Source organism: Giraffa tippelskirchi, chromosome 2, assembly GCF_054371585.1.
Source record: "Giraffa tippelskirchi isolate mGirTip1 chromosome 2, T2T-mGirTip1v1.2.pri, whole genome shotgun sequence".
In the NCBI taxonomy this organism is placed as follows: domain Eukaryota; kingdom Metazoa; phylum Chordata; class Mammalia; order Artiodactyla; family Giraffidae; genus Giraffa; species Giraffa tippelskirchi.
Window position 1 is genome coordinate 109,228,291 of NC_137276.1, and position 19,436 is coordinate 109,247,726.

At 46.6% G+C, this 19,436-nt stretch overlaps 3 protein-coding genes across 4 annotated transcripts in view; all 3 read right to left on the reverse strand.

Moving 5' to 3' along the window:
* The window catches only part of TSPEAR (thrombospondin type laminin G domain and EAR repeats), a 184,109-nt gene that overhangs the window by 44,804 nt on the left and 119,869 nt on the right, over nt 1-19,436 (reverse strand). The gene's annotated exons all lie outside the window — the stretch shown is intronic.
* LOC145539121 (uncharacterized) lies at nt 9,206-9,973 on the reverse strand. Its single transcript, XM_081572611.1, has one exon. The coding sequence runs from the start codon at nt 9,971-9,973 to the stop codon at nt 9,206-9,208; it is 768 nt and encodes a 255-aa protein (XP_081428737.1).
* Nucleotides 13,620-14,234, reverse strand: LOC145539122 (uncharacterized). The gene has a single exon (XM_081572612.1). The coding sequence runs from the start codon at nt 14,232-14,234 to the stop codon at nt 13,620-13,622; it is 615 nt and encodes a 204-aa protein (XP_081428738.1).

Here is a 19,436-nt window from a genome sequence, read left to right on the forward strand (position 1 = left end):
CAGCTGAACTACCAGGGAGGCCCCAGTTTGGAGGCAACTGACATCATAATAATATTTAAACATGTAGACATGGTCTAGTTCTACACTTATTTGTGTCTTCTTTTTCTTTCATCAGTGTTTTTATAGATGTCATTATGAACATATTCTGTAAAACTTATACCTGTTTTCATTTGTTTATTCTAATATACTTTTAAACAAAAAAGTTAATTCAATTTCATTGGTATTATGTAGAAATATAAATAGTTTCTAAAATTATTTGTTTGTTTATTATTTACAGTTGTGCTGGGTCTTCACTTCTGTGTGAGGGCTTTTTCTAGTTGCGGTCCATGGGCTTTCTCATTGCAGTGGCTTCTCTTGTGGAGAATGCGCTCACGGTGCTCAGGCTTCAGTGGTTGCAGCAGGTAGGCGCAGTAAGTGTAGCTTGCAGGTCCTAGAGTGTGTACATGCATGCACGCTCAGTTGCCAGTCGTGTCTGACTATTTGTGACCCCATGGACTGTGGCCCACCAGGCTCCTCTGTCCATGGGATACTCCAGGCAAGAATACTGGAGTGGGTTGCCATGTCCTCCTCCAGGGGATTTTCCCAACCCAGGGATCGAACCTGCATTGCCTGTGTCTTCTGCACTGGCAGGTGGATTCTTTACCACTAAGCCACCTGGGAAGCCCCCTAGGGTGTGTGGGCTTCAGTAATTGTGGCATGCAGGCTGTAGTTGCGGTGCACCGGCTTTCGTTGCTCTGCAGCCTGTGGAATCTTCCCAATCAGAGGTCGAATCCATGTCCCCTGCATTGGCAGGTGGATTCTTATCCACTGAGCTCCCAGGGAAGCCCAAGAAATATAATTAATTTTTATTACTCCAAGCTTGCATCCTTCAACTTGCTAAACCCTCATGTATTTCTATGAGTCTTTTTATAGTTTATTAAGGGTTTTCGATGTGGACAATCACGTCCTCTGTGAGTAGAGATGATTTTGTTTCCTCATTATGCACCCTTTTATTTGTTACTTTGTTGCACAAGACGTGATCTTACCTATGATGTTGAAGGAATGCAGAGAGAAGAAACCTGTGTCTTGCTCTTGGTCTTAGAGGAAAAGCATTCAGTCTTTTACAAAAATCCTCATCAAAATACTAGCAAACTGAATTCAGCAGCAAATTAAAAGAATTGTACACCATGACCAAAGGGGATCGCCTGCGGGAATGAACGGGTGGAAGGATTCATATGAAAATCAATGAATATAACACACCACATTAATGGAATGGAGTGGAAAATACATAATCATCTCAATTGATGCAGAAAAAGCACTTGACAAAATTCAACACCTTTTATGATAAAAACACTCAACAAACTGAAAATATAAGGAAACTGCCTCAATATAATTTTAAAAAATACATATATGAAACACCCACAGCAAACATCACACTCAACGTTGAAAGACTGAAAGCATTTCTTTTAAGATCAGGAGCTAGGCAAGGTTGCCCACTTTTGCAACTGCTATTCATCAGTCCTGGGAGTACTAGGAGAGCAGCTGGGCAAAAGAAAAAAAGGCATTTAAGTTGAAGAAGAAGCAAAATCATCTCCGTTCACAGATGTTATATGTACATAATTCTTATATGTACAAAATCTTAAAAATTCCATACCTACACACAAAACCGTTACAACTAATAAGTGAATTCAGCAAAACAGCAGGATACAAAGTCAATATATGAAAAATTAGTTGCATTTCTATACACTAATAATGAAAGCTAAAAGGAAATTACAAAAATGATTCCATTTAGAATATCATCGAAAAAGTAAAATACTTAGGAATTAATCAAGGAGGTCAAAAATTTCTACAGTGAAAACTACAAATCATTGTTGAAAGAAATAAAAGAAGACATAAGTAAATGGAAACACTTCCCATATTTATGGATTGGAAGGTTTAATATTGTTAAGATATCATTACTATCCAAAGCAATCTATATATTTAATGCAGTTGCTATCAACATCTTGATGACTGTTTGGAGAAATAAAAAAACTCTTTCAAAAATTCATATGGAATTTTAAGGGACCCTGAATAACCAAAGGGCTTCCCTTGTGGCTCAGCTGGTAAAGAATCCCCCTGCAATGCAGGAGACCTGGGTTCGATCCCTGGGTTGGGAAGATCCCCTGGAGAAGGGAAAGGCTACCCACTCCTGTGTTCTGGCCTAGAGAATTCCATGGACTATAGTCCATGGGAACACAAAGCATCCCTACGAACAAAGCTGGTGGAGGTGATGGAATTCCAGTTGAGCTACTTCAAATCCTGAAAGATGATGCTGTGAAAGTGCTGCACTCAATATGCCAGCGAATAGGAAAACTCAGCAGTGGCCACAGGACTGGAAAAGGTCAGTTTTCATTCCAATCCCAAAGGCAAAGAATGCTCAAACTACCACACAATTGCACTCATCTCACACACTAGTAAAGTAATGCTCAAAATTCTCCAAGCCAGGCTTCAGCAATATGTGAACCGTGAACTTCCAGATGTTTAAGCTGGTTTTAGAAAAGGCGGAGGAACCAGAGATCAAATTGCCAACATCTGCTGGATCATCGAAAAAGCAAGAGAGTTCCAGAAAAACAGCTATTTCTGCTTTATTGACTATGCCAAAGCCTTTGACAGTGTGCATCACAATAAACTGTGGAAAATTCTGAGAGATGGGAATACCAGGCCATCTGACCTGTCTCTTGAGAAACCTGTATGCAGGTCAGGAAGCAACAGTTAGAACTGGACATGGAACAACAGACAGGTTCCAAATAGGAAAAGGAGTACGTCAAGGCTGTATATTGTGACCCTGCTTATTTAACTTATATGCAGAGTCCATCATGAGAAATGCTGGGCTGGAAGAAACACAAACTGGAGTCAAGATTGCAGGGAGAAATATCAATAACCTCAGATATGCAGATGAGACCATCCTTATGGCAGAAAGCGAAGAAGAACATAAGAGCCTCTTGATGAAAGTGAAAGAGGAGAGTGAAGAAGTTGGCTTAAAGCTCAGCGTTCAGAAAACTAAGATCATGGCATCTGATCTCATCACTTCATGGGAAACAGATGGGGAAACAGTGGAAACAGTGTCAGACTTTAGTTTCTTGGGCTCCAAAATCACCGCTGATGGTGACTGCAGCCATGAAATAAAAAGACGCTTACTCCTTGGAAGGAAGGTTATGACCAACCTAGATAGCATGTCTAAAAGCAGAGACATTACGTTGCCAACAAAGGTCCGTCTAGTCAAGGCTATGGTTTTTCCAGTGGTCATGTATGGATGTGAGATTTGAACGGTGAAGAAAGCTGAGCACAGAAGAATTGATGCTTTTGAACTGTGGTGTTGGAGAAGACTCTTGAGAGTCCCTTGGACAGCAAGGAGATCCAACCAGTCCATCCTAAAGGAGATTAATCCTGGGTGTTCATTGGAAGGACTGATGTTGAAGCTGAAACTCCAATACTTTGGCCACCTCATGCGAAGAGTTGACTCATTAGAAAAGACCCTAATGCTGGAAAAGATTGAGGGCAGGAGGAGAAGGGGACGACAGAGGATGAAATGGTTGGATGGCATCACCGACTCGATGGACATGGGTTTTGGTAAACTCTGGGAGCTGGTAATGGACAGGGAGGTCTGGCGTGCTGCGATTCATGGGGTCGCAAAGAGTCGGACAAAACTGAGCAATTGAACTGAACTGAATAACCAAAAGAAAAAAAAATCCTTAAAAAGAACAAAGCCAGAGGGATCATACTTCCTGATTTCAAAACTCACTATAACGCAGCAGGAATCAAATAGAATGGTACTGGCACAAAGTCAGACATAGAGATCAATGGAAGAGAATACAGGATCCAAAAATAAACCCTCACACATTAGGTCAAGTCATTTTTGACGAGGGTATTAAGTCCATTCACTGGAGGAAAAACAGCCTTTCAACAAATGGTTCTAGGAAAAGTGGATATTCACATGCCTAAGAATGAAGTTAGATCCATACCTAATATCATACACAAAATTAACTCAAAGTGGATCCTCAATCTAAATGTAAGACCTGTAACTCTAAAATTCTTTGAAGAAAAAATAGGACAAAACTTCACAACCTTGAATTTGGCAGTCATTTCCTGGATATGACACCAATGCCACAGTCAACATACGAAAATATAAAAACTGCACTTCACTAAAATTTTAAGTATTTTTCATCAAAATGTAGTATCAACAGAGAACAAAGGTAACCAAAAGAAATGTGAGAAAACATTTGAAGATCGTATATCTGATAAGATATTGATATCAAGAATGTATTAGTTCAGTTCAGTCGCTCAGTCGTGTCCGACTCTTTGCTACCCCATGAATCAAAGCACGCCAGGCCTCTCTGTCCATCACCAACTCCCGGAGTCTACCCAAACCCATGTCCATTGAGTCGGTGATGTCATCCAACCATCTCATCCTCTGTCGTCCCCTTCTCCTCCCGCCCCCAATCTTACCCAGCATTAGGGTCTTTTCCAATGAGTCAACCCTTCGCATGAGGTGGCCAAAGTATTGGAGTCTCAGCTTCAACATCAGACCTTCCAATGAACACCCAGGATTGATCTCTTTCAGGATGGATTGATTGGATCTCCTTGCAGTCCAAGGGACTCTCAAGAGTCTTCTCCAACACCACAGTTCAAAAGCATCAATTCTTCGGCGCTCAGCTTTCTTCACTGTCCAAATCTCACATCCATACATGACCACTGGAAAAACCATAGCCTTGACTAGAAGGACTTTTGTTGGCAAAGTAATGTCTCTGCTTTTAAATATGCTATCTAGGTTGGCCATAACCTTCCTTCCAAGGAGTAAGCGTCTTTTAATTTCATGGCTGCAGTCACCATCAGCAGTGATTCTAGAGCCCCCAAAAATAAAGTCTGACACTGTTTCCACTGTTTCCCCATCTATTTCCCATGAAGTGATGGGACCAGATGCCACACACACACAGAAAAACTGTACAAAAAGGATCTTCACGACCCAGATAATCACGATGGTGTGATCACTCACCTAGAGCCAGACATCCTGGAGTGTGAAGTCAAGTGGGCCTTAGAAAGCATCACTACGAACAAAGCTAGTGGAGGTGATGGAATTCCAGTTGAGCTATCTCAAATCCTCAAAGGTGATGCTGTGAAAGTGCTGCACTCGATATGCCAGCAAATTTGGAAAACTCAGCAGTGGCCACAGGACTGGAAAAGGTCAGTTTTCATTCCAATCCCAAAGAAAGGCAATGCCAAAGAATGCTCAAACTACCGCACAATTGCACTCATCTCACATGCTAGTAAAGTAATGCTCAAAATTCTCCAAGCCAGGCTTCAGCAATACGTGAACCGTGAACTTCCAGATGTTCAAGCTGGTTTTAGAAAAGGCAGAGGAACCAGAGATCAAATTGCCAATATCCGCTGGATCATCGAAAAAGCAAGAGAGTTCCAGAGAAACATCCATTTCTGCTTTATTGATTATGCCAAAGCCTTTGACTGTGTGGATCACAATAAACTGTGGGAAATTCTGAAAGAGATGGGAATACCAGACCATCTGACCTGTCTCTTGAGAAACCTGTATGCAGGTCAGGAAGCAACAGTTAGAACTGGACATGGAACAACAGACTGGTTCCAAATAGGAAAAGGAGTACGTCAAGGCTGTATATTGTCACCCTGCTTATTTAACTTCTATGCAGAGTACATCATGAGAAACGCTGGGCTGGAAGAAACACAAGCTGGAATCAAGACTGCCGGGAGAAATATCAATAGCCTCAGATATGCGGATGACACCACCCTTATGGCAGAAGTGAAGAAGAACTAAAGAGCCTCTTGATGAAGGTGAAAGAGGAGAGTGAAAACGTTGGCTTAAAGCTCAATGTTCAGAAAACTAAGATCATGGCATCCAGAATGTGTAGAGAACTCCTAAAACTCAATAACAACAACAACAAAAAACTTAACTCAAAAATGAGCAAAGGGTACGAACAGACCTTTTTCCAAAGAAGATATACCAATGGCTAATAAGCACATGAAAATATACTCAATATAACTAATCATTAGAGAAATGCAAATCAAAACTACAATGAGGTACCACCTTATACCTCCTGGTATAATGATCATTTATTTTAAAAAGCAGCAACATAAATATTGGTGAGAGTGTGAAGAAATTGGAACACTTGTACACTGTTGGTGGGAACATGAACTGGTACAGCTACATGGAAATCAGTATGATGGTTCCTCAGTAAATTAAAAGGAGAATTACTGTATGATCCAGTAATTTTACTGGGTATATGCTGAAAAGAATTGAAAGCAGAATCTTGAAGAGATATTTATAAAAGCACGTTCATAGAAGCCTTTTTCACAATAGCTGAAAAGTGGAAGCAATTCAGGTGTTCACTGATGGATGAATGAATAAGCAAAATGTGGTATATATACACATAGAATGGACTATTATTTACCGTTAAAAAGAAGTAAATCTGGTACTGTTACGGATGAACCATGAGGACATTATGGCAAGATAAATAAGCCAGTCACAAAAAGACAAATACTTTGTGATTTCACTTACATGAAGTACTTTAGAGATGAAAAGTAGAATGACGCTTTCCAGGGGCTTTGAGAAAGAAGTATGGGAATTGTGCTTAATGTGTATAGAGTTTGTTTTGCAAGATAAAGAGTCCTGAGTATGGATAGTGGTGATGGTTACACAAGGTTATGAATGTACTTAATACCATTGAACTCTACACTTTAAAGTGGTTAAGGTTGTAAACTTGGTGTTATGAATATTTTACCTCAATAAAAAAATAGAAAAAAGGCTACCAAGGCATGAAGAAACATGGAGGAAACTTACATGCACATTACTAAGTGAAAGAAGCCGATGGGAAAAGTTTCCTTTCCTGATGGTTCCAAGGATACCTTTTCTGCAAAAGACAAAACTATGGAGTCAGTAAAAAGATCAGTGGTTGCCAGGGGTTAGCAGGGAAGAAGAGATGAATAGATGGAGCACAGAGGATTTTTAGGGCAGGGAAACTATTCCCTAATGGTCCATATGTGTTATAATACATGTATCAAAACACATAGAACTTAGCAACAGCAAGAGTGAACTCTAACCTAACCTATGGGCTTTGGGTGATATTAATGTGTCAGTGTAGGTTTATCCATTATAAGGAATGTAGCCCATTTGTAACAAATACATCAAATCACAAGATACTGATGGTGGGGTAGGCTGCGATGTGTGAGGGGAGGACATATAGGAACTCTGTACTTCCCACTCAGTTTTGCTGTGAACCTAGAACTGCCTTAAAAAACAAGATATGTTAAGTTGATACGGACAATTAAGGAGATCTGGTTTTTAAGTAAGTTTAGGTTATTTGTGTCTTCAAGGAATGAGTCCATTCCACCTTAACTGCCTTTTAATATCTGTGGGGTCTGTCCTAATTCCTCCTCTTCCATTCCTACTATTTTATCTCAGAGTTGAGGCAATATCCTTTGGAAGAGCCAACCCGTGTCCTGAGAATTATGAATATTTCCAACAGGCAGGTGGGGGCAGGTCCCTTTAAGGCTCTGTTTCGTCTCTGCAAATCAGTCCAGCTAACTTTATGGGTTTTCAATGGCACCCCACTCCAGTACTCTTGCCTGGAAAATCCCATGGACGGAGGAGCCTGGTAGGCTACAGTCCATGGGGTCGCTAAGAGTCGGACACGACTGAGCGACTTCACTTTCACTTTTCCCTTTCATGCACTGGAGAAGGAAATGGCAACCCACTCCAGTATTCTTGCCTGGAGAATCCTAGGGACGGTGGAGCCTGGTGAGCTGCCATCTGTGGGGTCGCACTGAGTCGGACACGACTGAAGCGACTTAGCAGTAGCAGCAGGCTCAGCCTCAAAGCTGTTTGCTTATCATTTCTCAGGGGACACTTAAGGGAGACCCGCTGTGGACAGGGGAGTTCCTCAGAACAGCTCTCTTCTGTCTGGCATCCTGACCCCAGACACTAGCTGCCCCATGCTGCCCCCAATTCGCAGGACAGCTCTAAAACTGAGGGGTCCATGGTGCTCCACCGGGGTGTCAGGCCTGGGTCCTGGAATCCTTCTCGAGGTGGCGAGCTGGGCAGCTGTGAGACCCACTCTGTTTCTTTCCCCTCCCAGGCGGGCCTGTGCTGTCCTCCTCAAGCCCAGCATTTTAGCCTCCTTGTGCCCTGACCTTGTTAGCTCTCTGGATCAGTCAGGTGGGAAGGTCATCCAGCCCCTCTCAACCACACGGTTGGAGCAGCCCTCTCCCCTCCCACCATATTTCTGCTAAAAGTGCAGACCCACTGGCGGACCAAAAGGGGTGACCCCAGCCACATACAGGTTGTGTTACATGGGGTCCTCAGGCCACCCACACGGAGCAGACTCAAGGGGCCAGTTTGCCCTTATGTTTCAAGTGGGCAGAAGCAGTCCAGGGAGCCTGAGAAACCCCTAGACCATGAGGGGTCTGCAGGGGACCAGCCGCGGACCAGGGCCTGAGCGGGCACTGACTTCTTGGAGAAGCAGGAGCCCCAGCCGGTGACCTGCCCAGAGGAGTCAGGCCACTGTCCTTTGGGGTCTCAGTCAATTCCTGCCGGGGCTTCCCCGGTGACTCAGATGGGAAAGAATCTGCCTGCAATGTAGGAGATCGGGTTCGATCCCTGAGTCAGGAAGAGTCCCTGGAGAAGGGAATGGCAACCCACTCCAGTATTCTTGCCTGGAGAATGGACAGAGGAGCCTGCTGGGTTACAGTCCATGGGGGTCTCAAAGAGTCGGACACGACTGAGTGACTAACACACTCACTGCCAGAAATACTCACAGCTGGAGGAGACTAGTGTCAGGTCACAATCATTGGTTTCCTTCCACCCCTGCACCCACCCCACCAGAGAATCACATGAAGGGAGCAGACCAGGTGATGAAGTGAGTTTATTTATCCAAGTGCCTGAGGGGGCGCTGACAGGTTGGAAGTCGAGGCCAAGTGACCCGGACAGAGGACCTGGAGGGGTAGGGGGCAGGTGACCCAGAGACAGCTGGAGGCGACTCCTGGGAGGCAGGAGCCCTGGGAGCCATGAGGTCGGGGTTCCTGGGGTAGCTCAGTTGGTCAGGACAGTGGAGACATCGGGGACCCAGTCCTGAGTGAGGGCAGCCACCCAGCCCAGGTCAGGACAGAGGGCCGAGTCACAGGTGGAACCTGAGCCCGGCTGGCCCTGGGGTGACATGCCAGGTCAGCAGCAGGGTTCCGGGGCTGAGGTTGGGAGGCAGCAAGCAGGGCGGGAGCACACAGGCTTGCAGAGCAGGGACACACAGGAGGCCGGGCGGCAGCAGCTGGGCTGGCAGGAGGAGGTGGGCCCGTAGCAGGCGGGGCGGCACACAGGGCGGCAGAGGAGGGACACGGAGGAGGAGGAGGGTCTGCAGCAGGACGAGGGGGCTGAGCAGGGGGACGCCTCAGAGCACACGGGCCTGCAGCAGACAGGCCTGCAGCACACAGGTGTACAGCAGACAGGCGTGCAACAGACAGGCCTGCAGCAGACAGGCCTGCAGCAGACGGGCTCACAGCAGTCCTGCTGGCAGGGGGAGGAGGTGCAGCAGGAGGGCTGGCAGCTGGACTGCTGGCAACGTGAGGAGGTTGAGCAAGGGGAGGCCTCACAGCAGACAGGCCTGCAGCACACAGGTGTACAGCAGACAGGTATGCAACAGACAGGCCTGTAGCAGACAGATCTGCAGCAGACGGGCACACAGCAGGCCTGCTGGCAGGGGGAGGAGGTGTAGCAGGAGGACTGGCAGCTAGACTGCTGGCAGCCGGAGGCTGGGCAGGAGCCGCTGCAGGATGGCTGGCAGCAGGGGCTGGACTCGCAGCTCACTGGGGCGCAGAGGAGGGTCAGGCGGGGGGCCGGGTCACAGCAGCTGGGGGCACAGCAGGGGGGCTCGCAGCAGCTCTCTGGACAGTCGTAACTCAGGTCGCCAGAGCAGACGGACAGGGTGGAGGCAGCCATGGTGGAGGTGATGGGGCTGGAAGAGGTGTCCGTGTGCGTGAGTGTATGAGCTGTGTGTGTGAGGTGCTTGGGGATGCAGGGCTTTTATACCTGGCCCGTGGCTTGTGTTGTCCCCACAGGAGACTCCCAGGCCCTCCCTTCCTTGTTGGCGTTGAGAGCTGGCTGCAGGAGGCCCTCATTAGTGCTGGCGTAGTTTCCACAATAGTTTTCACTCATTAAACTTGTGAGTATAAATATCCCATGTTGCAGGATGTTTTCCCATTTCACCTTTGTTTGGCTCCAGAAAAGATATAGAAAATATCTGAGGTAAGATCCGAAAGGAAATCAACCCTGAGTATTCACTGGAAGGACCGATGCTGAAGCTGCAGCTCCAATCCTTTGGCCACCTGATTCAAAGAGCTGACTCATTAGAAAAGACCCTGATGCTGGGAAAGATTAAAGCAGGAGGAACAGGGGACAACACAGGACGACTTGGTTAGATAGCATCATTGACTCAAGGGACATGAGTTTGAGCAAGCTCTGGGAGATGGTGAAGGACAGGGAGGCCTGTTGTGCTGTAGACCATGAGGTCACGAAGAGTGGGACACGACTGAGCAACTGAACAACAGGAACAATGCTGAGTGAAGGAAGGAAGGAAGGAAAGAAAGAAGGAAGGAAGGAAGGAAGTTTCCTCAGCAAGGAAGTTTCTGTAAATCGATGAGGAAGCCCAGGCACAGAGACGTTAAGCAACCATCTCAAGGTCACACAGCCCAAAGTATCAGGACTGGGACTGGAAGCCAGTCATCTGCATGTAGGATCAAGGCTCTTATCCAGGCCTTCCCCCAGGCCAACGTCAGTGCTAGACACAGAAGAAGCATGTGTCCAAGGAAATTTACCACCAGGCAGCTGAGCTGAAAATTTACAACAGAGGTGGGAAAGAGGGAAATTAACACCACAGAAAATCAACTCTGTGGTTTTCAGGACAAACACTGCTAGTTCCTCCAAAGCACAGAGGTAAAGAATGCATGCTTGCTCAGGTCCTCAGCCATGTCCATCTCTTTGTGACCCCATGGACTGCAGCATGCCAGGCTCCTCTGTCCCCCACTATCTCCCACAGTTTGCTCAAATTCATACCCACTGAGTCGATGATGCTATCTAAGCATCTCACCCTCTGCCACCCTCTTCTCCTCTTGCTGTCAATCATTCCCAACTTTAGAGTCTTTCCTAATGAGTCAGCTCTTCGCATCACGTGGCCAATGGATTGGAGCTTCAGCTTTACCATCAGTCCTTCCAAAGGAATATTCAGGCTTGATCTCCTTGCTGTCCAAGGGACTCTCAAGAGTCTTCTCCAACACCACAGTTCGAGAACATCAATTCTTTGGTGCTCAGCCTTCTTTATGGTCCAACTCTCACATCCATACATGACTACTGGAAAACCTATAGCTTTGACTAGACAGACCTTTGTTGGCAAAGTAATGTCCCTGCTTCTTAATATGCTATCTCGGTTGCTCATAGCTTTTCTCCCAAGGAGCAAGCACCTTTTCATTTCATGGCTGCAGTCACCATCTGCAGTGATTTTGGAGCCCCCCAAAATAAAGTCTGTCACTGTTTCCATCGTTTCCCCATCTATTTCCCATGAAATGATGGGACCAGATGCCATGATCTTAGTTTTTTGAACGTTGAGCGTCATGTCAGCTTTTTCACTCTCCTCTTTCACCCTCATCAAGAGGCTCTTTAGTTTCTCTTCACTTTCGGCCATAAGGGTGGTATCATCTGTATAACTCAGGTTGTTGATATTTCTCCTAGCAATCTTGATTGCAGCTTGTACTTCATCCCGCCTGGCATTTCGCATGATGTACTCTGCATATAAGCTAAATAAGCAGGGTGACAATATACAGCTTTGATACTCTTTTCTCAATTTGGAAACAGTCCGCTGTTATATATCCAGTTATAATCGTTGCTTCTTGACCCACATACAGGTTTCTCAGGAGACAGGTAAGGTGGTCTGGTGTTTCCATCCCTTTAAAAGTTTTGCATATATTGGGTTTAATAAAATGTAATTAAATAAACTCTACCTGTCTTTTTTCACTTTTAAATGTGGCTATTATAATAGTTGGGCTTCCCCTGTGGCTTAGCAGTAAGGAATTCACCTGCCAGCAGGAACTGCAGGAGACACAGATTTGATCCCTGGGTCAGGAAGTACCCCTGGAGGAAGGCACAGAAACCCACTCCTGTACTCCTGCCTGGAGAATCTCATGGACAGAAGAATCGGGCAGGTTACAGTCCATAAGGTCACAAAGAATCAGACATGCTTGAAGCAACTCAGCACACACTCATGCACATTATAATAGGTACAATTACATTTGAGGCCCCCAGTCAAGGCCCTTCATGCTGTCCTGCAGGTGTTTGCCTACCCAGCACTGTCCCTACAGGGCCAGGGTATGTCCCTCCTCTCCGTATTTCTCAGGAGGGATAGCTGCCTTAATACTTGAATTCCTGTGGGCATCACCCAGTGAGCACCTGCCATTTCCAAAACCCCATCCCCCTTGGCTGTCGGTCCCTGTGATGGATAGCTTCAAGTGTCAACTTGACGAGGCCATGGTGTCCACTTGTCTGGGTAAACATGTCTGGATGTCATGACACAGTTGTTTCTTAGGTGAGATCGATACTGATATCAGTGGACTCTGAGCAAAACAGATTGCCCTATAAAATGTGGGTGGGCCTCACCCAAGTAGTTGAAGACCTTGAGACCAGACCAAGGTCCCCCAAGGAGGAAGAGACTGTACCAGCAGGTCAACTGTAGCTGCAACACCAACTCTTCCCTGGAACCTCACCCTGCAGATTGGGGTCTTGCCCGCCTGTGTAAGCTAGCTCCTAAACATCAATCACTGCATATGTGCACATGTCTAATTGGCTCTTTCTCTGGAGAACCCTGACTCACACAACCTCCCAGCATCACTGCATGTGGCTCTCACCATCCAGACCTCCGCACACAGAGGGAAGCACTCACACTCTTGTCCAGGGCACCAGAGAACGGCTGGCACTGGCCTGTCTGAAGCTGTTTCTGGAGGAAGCTTTACGTATTCAAAGCAGATGCTTTTTAAACGGGGTCTCCTTTGTCCCTAGTGAGGCCTCATGCTTCCAGTGTGCATGCCCGGGGCCTGAACATGCGCCCCACTGCCACCCCATCACTCACTGCATGCAGGGGTCTACAGGTGAGCAGGATACTTGGGCCAGAGGCTGCAGTGGATCTATGGCCACAGGACACCCAGGCAGAGAGCAGCAGGGCGTGGTTAGCCGTGCCTGATGCTGTTACTGTCCTGGATGCAGCTCAAGGCCAGGTTTCTAAACCGGCCCAGCCCACTCTCTACAACAAAGGTCTTCCCAGGGTTTGAACAGATATGCACTCAAGGCACAGAGAGGGCATGACAATGGCTTTATTTCTCAACAGGCAGACCCCTCACCTAGGTCAGGACAAAATCCATGACCAACAAGGATGGAGAGCAGGATGCTTGCTGACACTCAGGGCCTGGAGGGAACCAGGAGCCAGCCAAGGCTGCTAACAGGAAATTCTGGGGCAGAAGGAGACCCCAGACCGGGCTCAAGTCTACGGAAGTTTCAGGTGAAAGTCAGCATTGGCCCTGGAAGGAGTTGGCAATGTGCCAGGTCAGCAACAGGGCTCCGGGGCCGAGGTTGGGATGCAGCAAGCAGGGCGGGAGCACACGGGCCGGCAGAGCAAGGACACGCAGGAGGCTGGGCGGCAGCAGCTGGGCTGGCAGGAGGGGGTGGGCACGCAGCAGGCGGTGTGGCACACGGGGCGGCAGAGGAGGGACACGGAGGAGGAGGGTCTGCAGTAGGACGAGGGGGCTGAGCAGGGGGACGCCTCACAGCACACGGGCCTGCAACAGATAGGTGTGCAGCAAACAGGCCTGCAGCAGACGGGCCTGCAGCAGACGGGCTCACAACAGGCCTGCTGGCAGGGAGAGGAGGTGCAACAGGAGGACTGGCAGCTAGACCGCTGGCAGCACAAGGCCGGGCAGGAGCTGCTGCAGGCTGGCTGGCAGCAGGGGCTGGATTCGCAGCTCACTGGGGTGCAGAGGAGGGTCAGGCGGGGGGCTGGGGTGCAGCAGCCGGTGGCACAGCAGGGGGGCTCGCAGCAGCTCTCTGGACAGTCTTCCACCTGCCAGGAGGAGCCGGTGCAGGAGTCCCAGGACCCGGGCAGGCAGACCCGGCTGCCGTAGCTCAGGTCACTGGAGCAGACAGACAGGGCGGAGGTGGCCATGGTGGAGGCGGTGGGGCTGGAGGAGGGTGAGGATGTGAGTGTGTGTGAGTGAGTCTGTGCGAGCTGCTCAGGGCTGTGGGCCTTTTATACCCCTTCCAGGTATGTGTTGGTCCAGCTGAAGGCTCCCTGAGGCTTCCCTTTCCTTGTTGGTGTTTTGAGCCCCTATCACTTCTCGTTTATTTACACGAGTTTGCTGCTTGTAAAATGCATGTTCTGGTTGAGAGCTGGACCACTCCTGAGTTGTGTGAGCTTCTCTAAGCAAACACAGGTCTAATTTAGTGTCCCTTGAGGGCTGGATCCCCCTGAGCTGTATGAGGTTCTCTAAGCAAACACAGGACTAACCTAGGGTCCCGAAGCCCCACCCATGTGTGCTTGCCAGCTGCTCCCCTCCCACCTGTCTCCATGGCTCTGCAGGTGAGGGGCTGTGAACCCCCCATCTCAGTGACTGGGCATCGCAGAGCTTAAAGTTGGGACAGTGCTGTCACCTGCTGTAGGACGTCTCCCCCAAGCACCAGGGCTGAACAGTGGACAGACCAGCCAAAGGGAGAAGGAGTAAGAGAGAAGAACCGAGACATGTCTCAAGCACAGAGCAGGATGGAGGGAAGGTCCAGCTCCATCAGATGGGGTTTCCAGAGAGACAACATGTGCAGCAAAGGGAGAAACAGAACATTTTCCAGAGAGAAGGGAAAGAAACATGGTGCTTCAGATTTGGAACTTTGACCAAACACACGACAGGATGAATGGAAAACGGTGTGTAGCTGACACACTGGTGAAATGTCTGACATTAAATACGAGGAAACAGCCTAAAACCTTCCAGAGAGTTTGGCATCCGACTTCACTCAGCCAATCAACATACCTGAAGACAGTGGAAGGAAATCTTGAAAGTCTGAGGGAAGTGGCATATCAGGTGGATGGAGATTAGAGCATTTCGGATAAGACAGCTATTCTGAAAAGAAGCCACCTGTACACCATCTACAAAAAACACCTTGAGAGTACACGGTCCAGAAAAAGAGCAAGCCCAAACGCAGGCAGAAGATAAAAAATAATAATAAAGAACAACGAAGTCAGCAAAAAGCAGACTAAGGGAGAGGAAGTCCATCAGCTTGCCCCTATGGAAGCAAGTACCTGCTAGCGGCCCTACCCCTCTGGCCTTCGACCCACACTTTGCCATGCGCAGTTCTCTGAGTTTTGACAAACGCAGACACACCCCCACCAGACCATACAGGCCCCCAAACTCCTGTTGCACGAGAACCAGCTCCTCCCTCGGTCCAAAGCCCCAACCAGTGGTGATTCAAAATCACTGCAGTTGTGTCTTTTCTAGGGGGTCACATGCATGGAATCATACACCAGGTGGCCTTTGGGGTCTGGCTTCTTTCGCTCAGCAAAATGCAGTGGCCGTGGTGCTGAGTGCATCCGAGGCTCATCCCTCTTCCTGCTGTGTAGCGTCCGTGGTGAGGGCGCTCCAACGTCTGTTCACTGGACAGTTGGGAGACATTTTCGTGACGTTTTTGATGATTATGAACAAACCTGCTGTCAATGTTCTCTGTGTACAGGTTTTTTGTGATCGTACTTTCATTTCTCTAGGATAAACACTCAGCTGCGGCATAGCTGGATCAGATGGGAACTGTATTTTAGCTTGATAGGAACCTGCTAAGCTCTTTCCCCTAGTGGCTGTGCCATTCTGCATTCCCAACACATGCGTGAAAGTTCTCGTGGCTGTGCATCCTTGGCCAACAGTCGATATTGTGAGGTTTTTAATGCTGGCCATTCTAATAGGTGTGAGGGCTTCCCAGATGGCTCGGTGGTTAACAATCCACCTGCCAATGCCGGAGATGTGAGCTCGATCTCTGGGGTGGGAAAATCTTCTGAAGAGGGAAATAGCAACCCACTCCAGTATTCTTGCCTGGGAAATCCCATGGACAGAGGAGTCTGGCAGGCTGCAGTCCATGGGGTCGCAAAGAGTTAAACACAACTTAGTGACTAAACAGGGCTTCCCTCATAGCTCAGTTGGTAAAGAATCCACCTGCAATGCAGGAGACCCTGATTCAACTCCTGGGTCGGGAAGATCTGCTGGAGGAGGGATAGGCTACCCACTCCGGTATTCTTGGACTTCCCTTGTGGCCCAACTGATAAAGAATATGCCTGCAATGCGGGAGACCTGGGTTCGATCCCTGGGTTGGGAAGATCCCCTGGAGAAGGGAAAGGCTACTCACTCCAGTATTCTGGCCTGGAGAATTAAGAGTCAGACACAACTGAGCAACTTTCACTTCACTTCACTTAGTGACTAAATAACAACAATAGGTATACAGTACTACCTTAGTATAATTCAAACTTGCATTTCCCCAAAGACCAGTGATATGTTCAGGTTCTCTAATGTACTTATTTGCCAAACTTTTCCACAGTGGCTGTGTCATTTATGATATTATTTTATGTATAAGAGCTCCAGTTTCTCCACATCCTTGCCAACACTGGCATGGTAATTGTTTTTAATTCTAGCCTTTCACATAGGTATGAAGGGGATCTTGTTGCAGTTGTAATTTGCACTTCCCTAATGAGGAATGATGTGGAGCATCATTTTATATGCTTATTTGCCATCCCTGCATCTTCTTTGGTATTTCTTCAAATCTTTAGGCCCTTTTCTTTGTTAGCTTTTCTTGATGTTGGATTTTGAGTGTTCTTTATATATTTTGGATACAAGTACTTTGGTCAGATGTGTGATTTGCAAATATTTTCTCCCAGTCTATGGCTTGAGTTTTCATTCTTTAAGAGTGTCTTTTGATGAACAAAATAGTTTCATACTGATAAAGTCCAGTGTATTAATTTTTTTCTTTTAGCGATCATGCTTTTGGTGTTGAATCTAAGAACTCTGCCTAACCACAAGGTCACAGAGATTTTCTCCTATGTTTTCCTCTGAAAGTTTAAAACTTTTACATTTTGTATTTAGCTCTCTGATAAATTTTGATTAAAGTTTTACATTAAGTAAAAATTGAGGTATGGGTCAAGGTTTATTTTGTTTGTTTGTTTTGCATATAGACATCCATTGTTCCAAACTGCCTTTGCACTTTTATCAAAAATCAGTTGATTTCATTTGTGTGGGCCTGTTTTTCTTTTCTGTATCATTCGTCTGGGACTGTACCTTTGCCAGCACTGGATTGTCTTGATTATTATAGCTTTATGCTAAATACTGAAGTCAGATAGGATAAAACCTCCAACTTTCTTAACTCATTTTCAAATTTTTTGGCTCCTTGAGCTCCTTTGCCTTTCCAAATAATTTTAGGGTCAACTTATTGGTACTAACAAAGAAATCCTGTTTTTTATTGGGATTACTTTGAATCCATAGATCAATTTGGAGGCGATGTGCTGTGTTTAGTCGCTTAGTCGTGTCCAACTCTTTGTGACCCCATGGACTGTAGCCTGCCAGGCTCCTCTGTCCATGGGGATTCTCCAGGCAAGAATCCTGGAGAGGGTTGCCAAGCCCTCCTCCAGGGGATCTTTCCAAGCCAGGGACTGAACCCATGTTTCCTGCATTGCAGGCAGATTCTCAAACATCTGAGCCACCAGGGAAGCCCAAGAGTACTGGAGTGGGTAGTCTATCCCTTCTCCAGGGGATCTTCCCAACCCAGGAGTCAAACCAGGGTAACCTGCATTTCAGGCAGATCCTTTACCAGCTGAACTACCAGGGAGGCCCCAGTTTGGAGGCAACTGACATCATAATAATATTTAAACATGTAGACATGGTCTAGTTCTACACTTATTTGTGTCTTCTTTTTCTTTCATCAGTGTTTTTATAGATGTCATTATGAACATATTCTGTAAAACTTATACCTGTTTTCATTTGTTTATTCTAATATACTTTTAAACAAAAAAGTTAATTCAATTTCATTGGTATTATGTAGAAATATAAATAGTTTCTAAAATTATTTGTTTGTTTATTATTTACAGTTGTGCTGGGTCTTCACTTCTGTGTGAGGGCTTTTTCTAGTTGCGGTCCATGGGCTTTCTCATTGCAGTGGCTTCTCTTGTGGAGAATGCGCTCACGGTGCTCAGGCTTCAGTGGTTGCAGCAGGTAGGCGCAGTAAGTGTAGCTTGCAGGTCCTAGAGTGTGTACATGCATGCACGCTCAGTTGCCAGTCGTGTCTGACTATTTGTGACCCCATGGACTGTGGCCCACCAGGCTCCTCTGTCCATGGGATACTCCAGGCAAGAATACTGGAGTGGGTTGCCATGTCCTCCTCCAGGGGATTTTCCCAACCCAGGGATCGAACCTGCATTGCCTGTGTCTTCTGCACTGGCAGGTGGATTCTTTACCACTAAGCCACCTGGGAAGCCCCCTAGGGTGTGTGGGCTTCAGTAATTGTGGCATGCAGGCTGTAGTTGCGGTGCACCGGCTTTCGTTGCTCTGCAGCCTGTGGAATCTTCCCAATCAGAGGTCGAATCCATGTCCCCTGCATTGGCAGGTGGATTCTTATCCACTGAGCTCCCAGGGAAGCCCAAGAAATATAATTAATTTTTATTACTCCAAGCTTGCATCCTTCAACTTGCTAAACCCTCATGTATTTCTATGAGTCTTTTTATAGTTTATTAAGGGTTTTCGATGTGGACAATCACGTCCTCTGTGAGTAGAGATGATTTTGTTTCCTCATTATGCACCCTTTTATTTGTTACTTTGTTGCACAAGACGTGATCTTACCTATGATGTTGAAGGAATGCAGAGAGAAGAAACCTGTGTCTTGCTCTTGGTCTTAGAGGAAAAGCATTCAGTCTTTTACAAAAACCCTCATCAAAATACTAGCAAACTGAATTCAGCAGCAAATTAAAAGAATTGTACACCATGACCAAAGGGGATCGCCTGCGGGAATGAACGGGTGGAAGGATTCATATGAAAATCAATGAATATAACACACCACATTAATGGAATGGAGTGGAAAATACATAATCATCTCAATTGATGCAGAAAAAGCACTTGACAAAATTCAACACCTTTTATGATAAAAACACTCAACAAACTGAAAATATAAGGAAACTGCCTCAATATAATTTTAAAAAATACATATATGAAACACCCACAGCAAACATCACACTCAACGTTGAAAGACTGAAAGCATTTCTTTTAAGATCAGGAGCTAGGCAAGGTTGCCCACTTTTGCAACTGCTATTCATCAGTCCTGGGAGTACTAGGAGAGCAGCTGGGCAAAAGAAAAA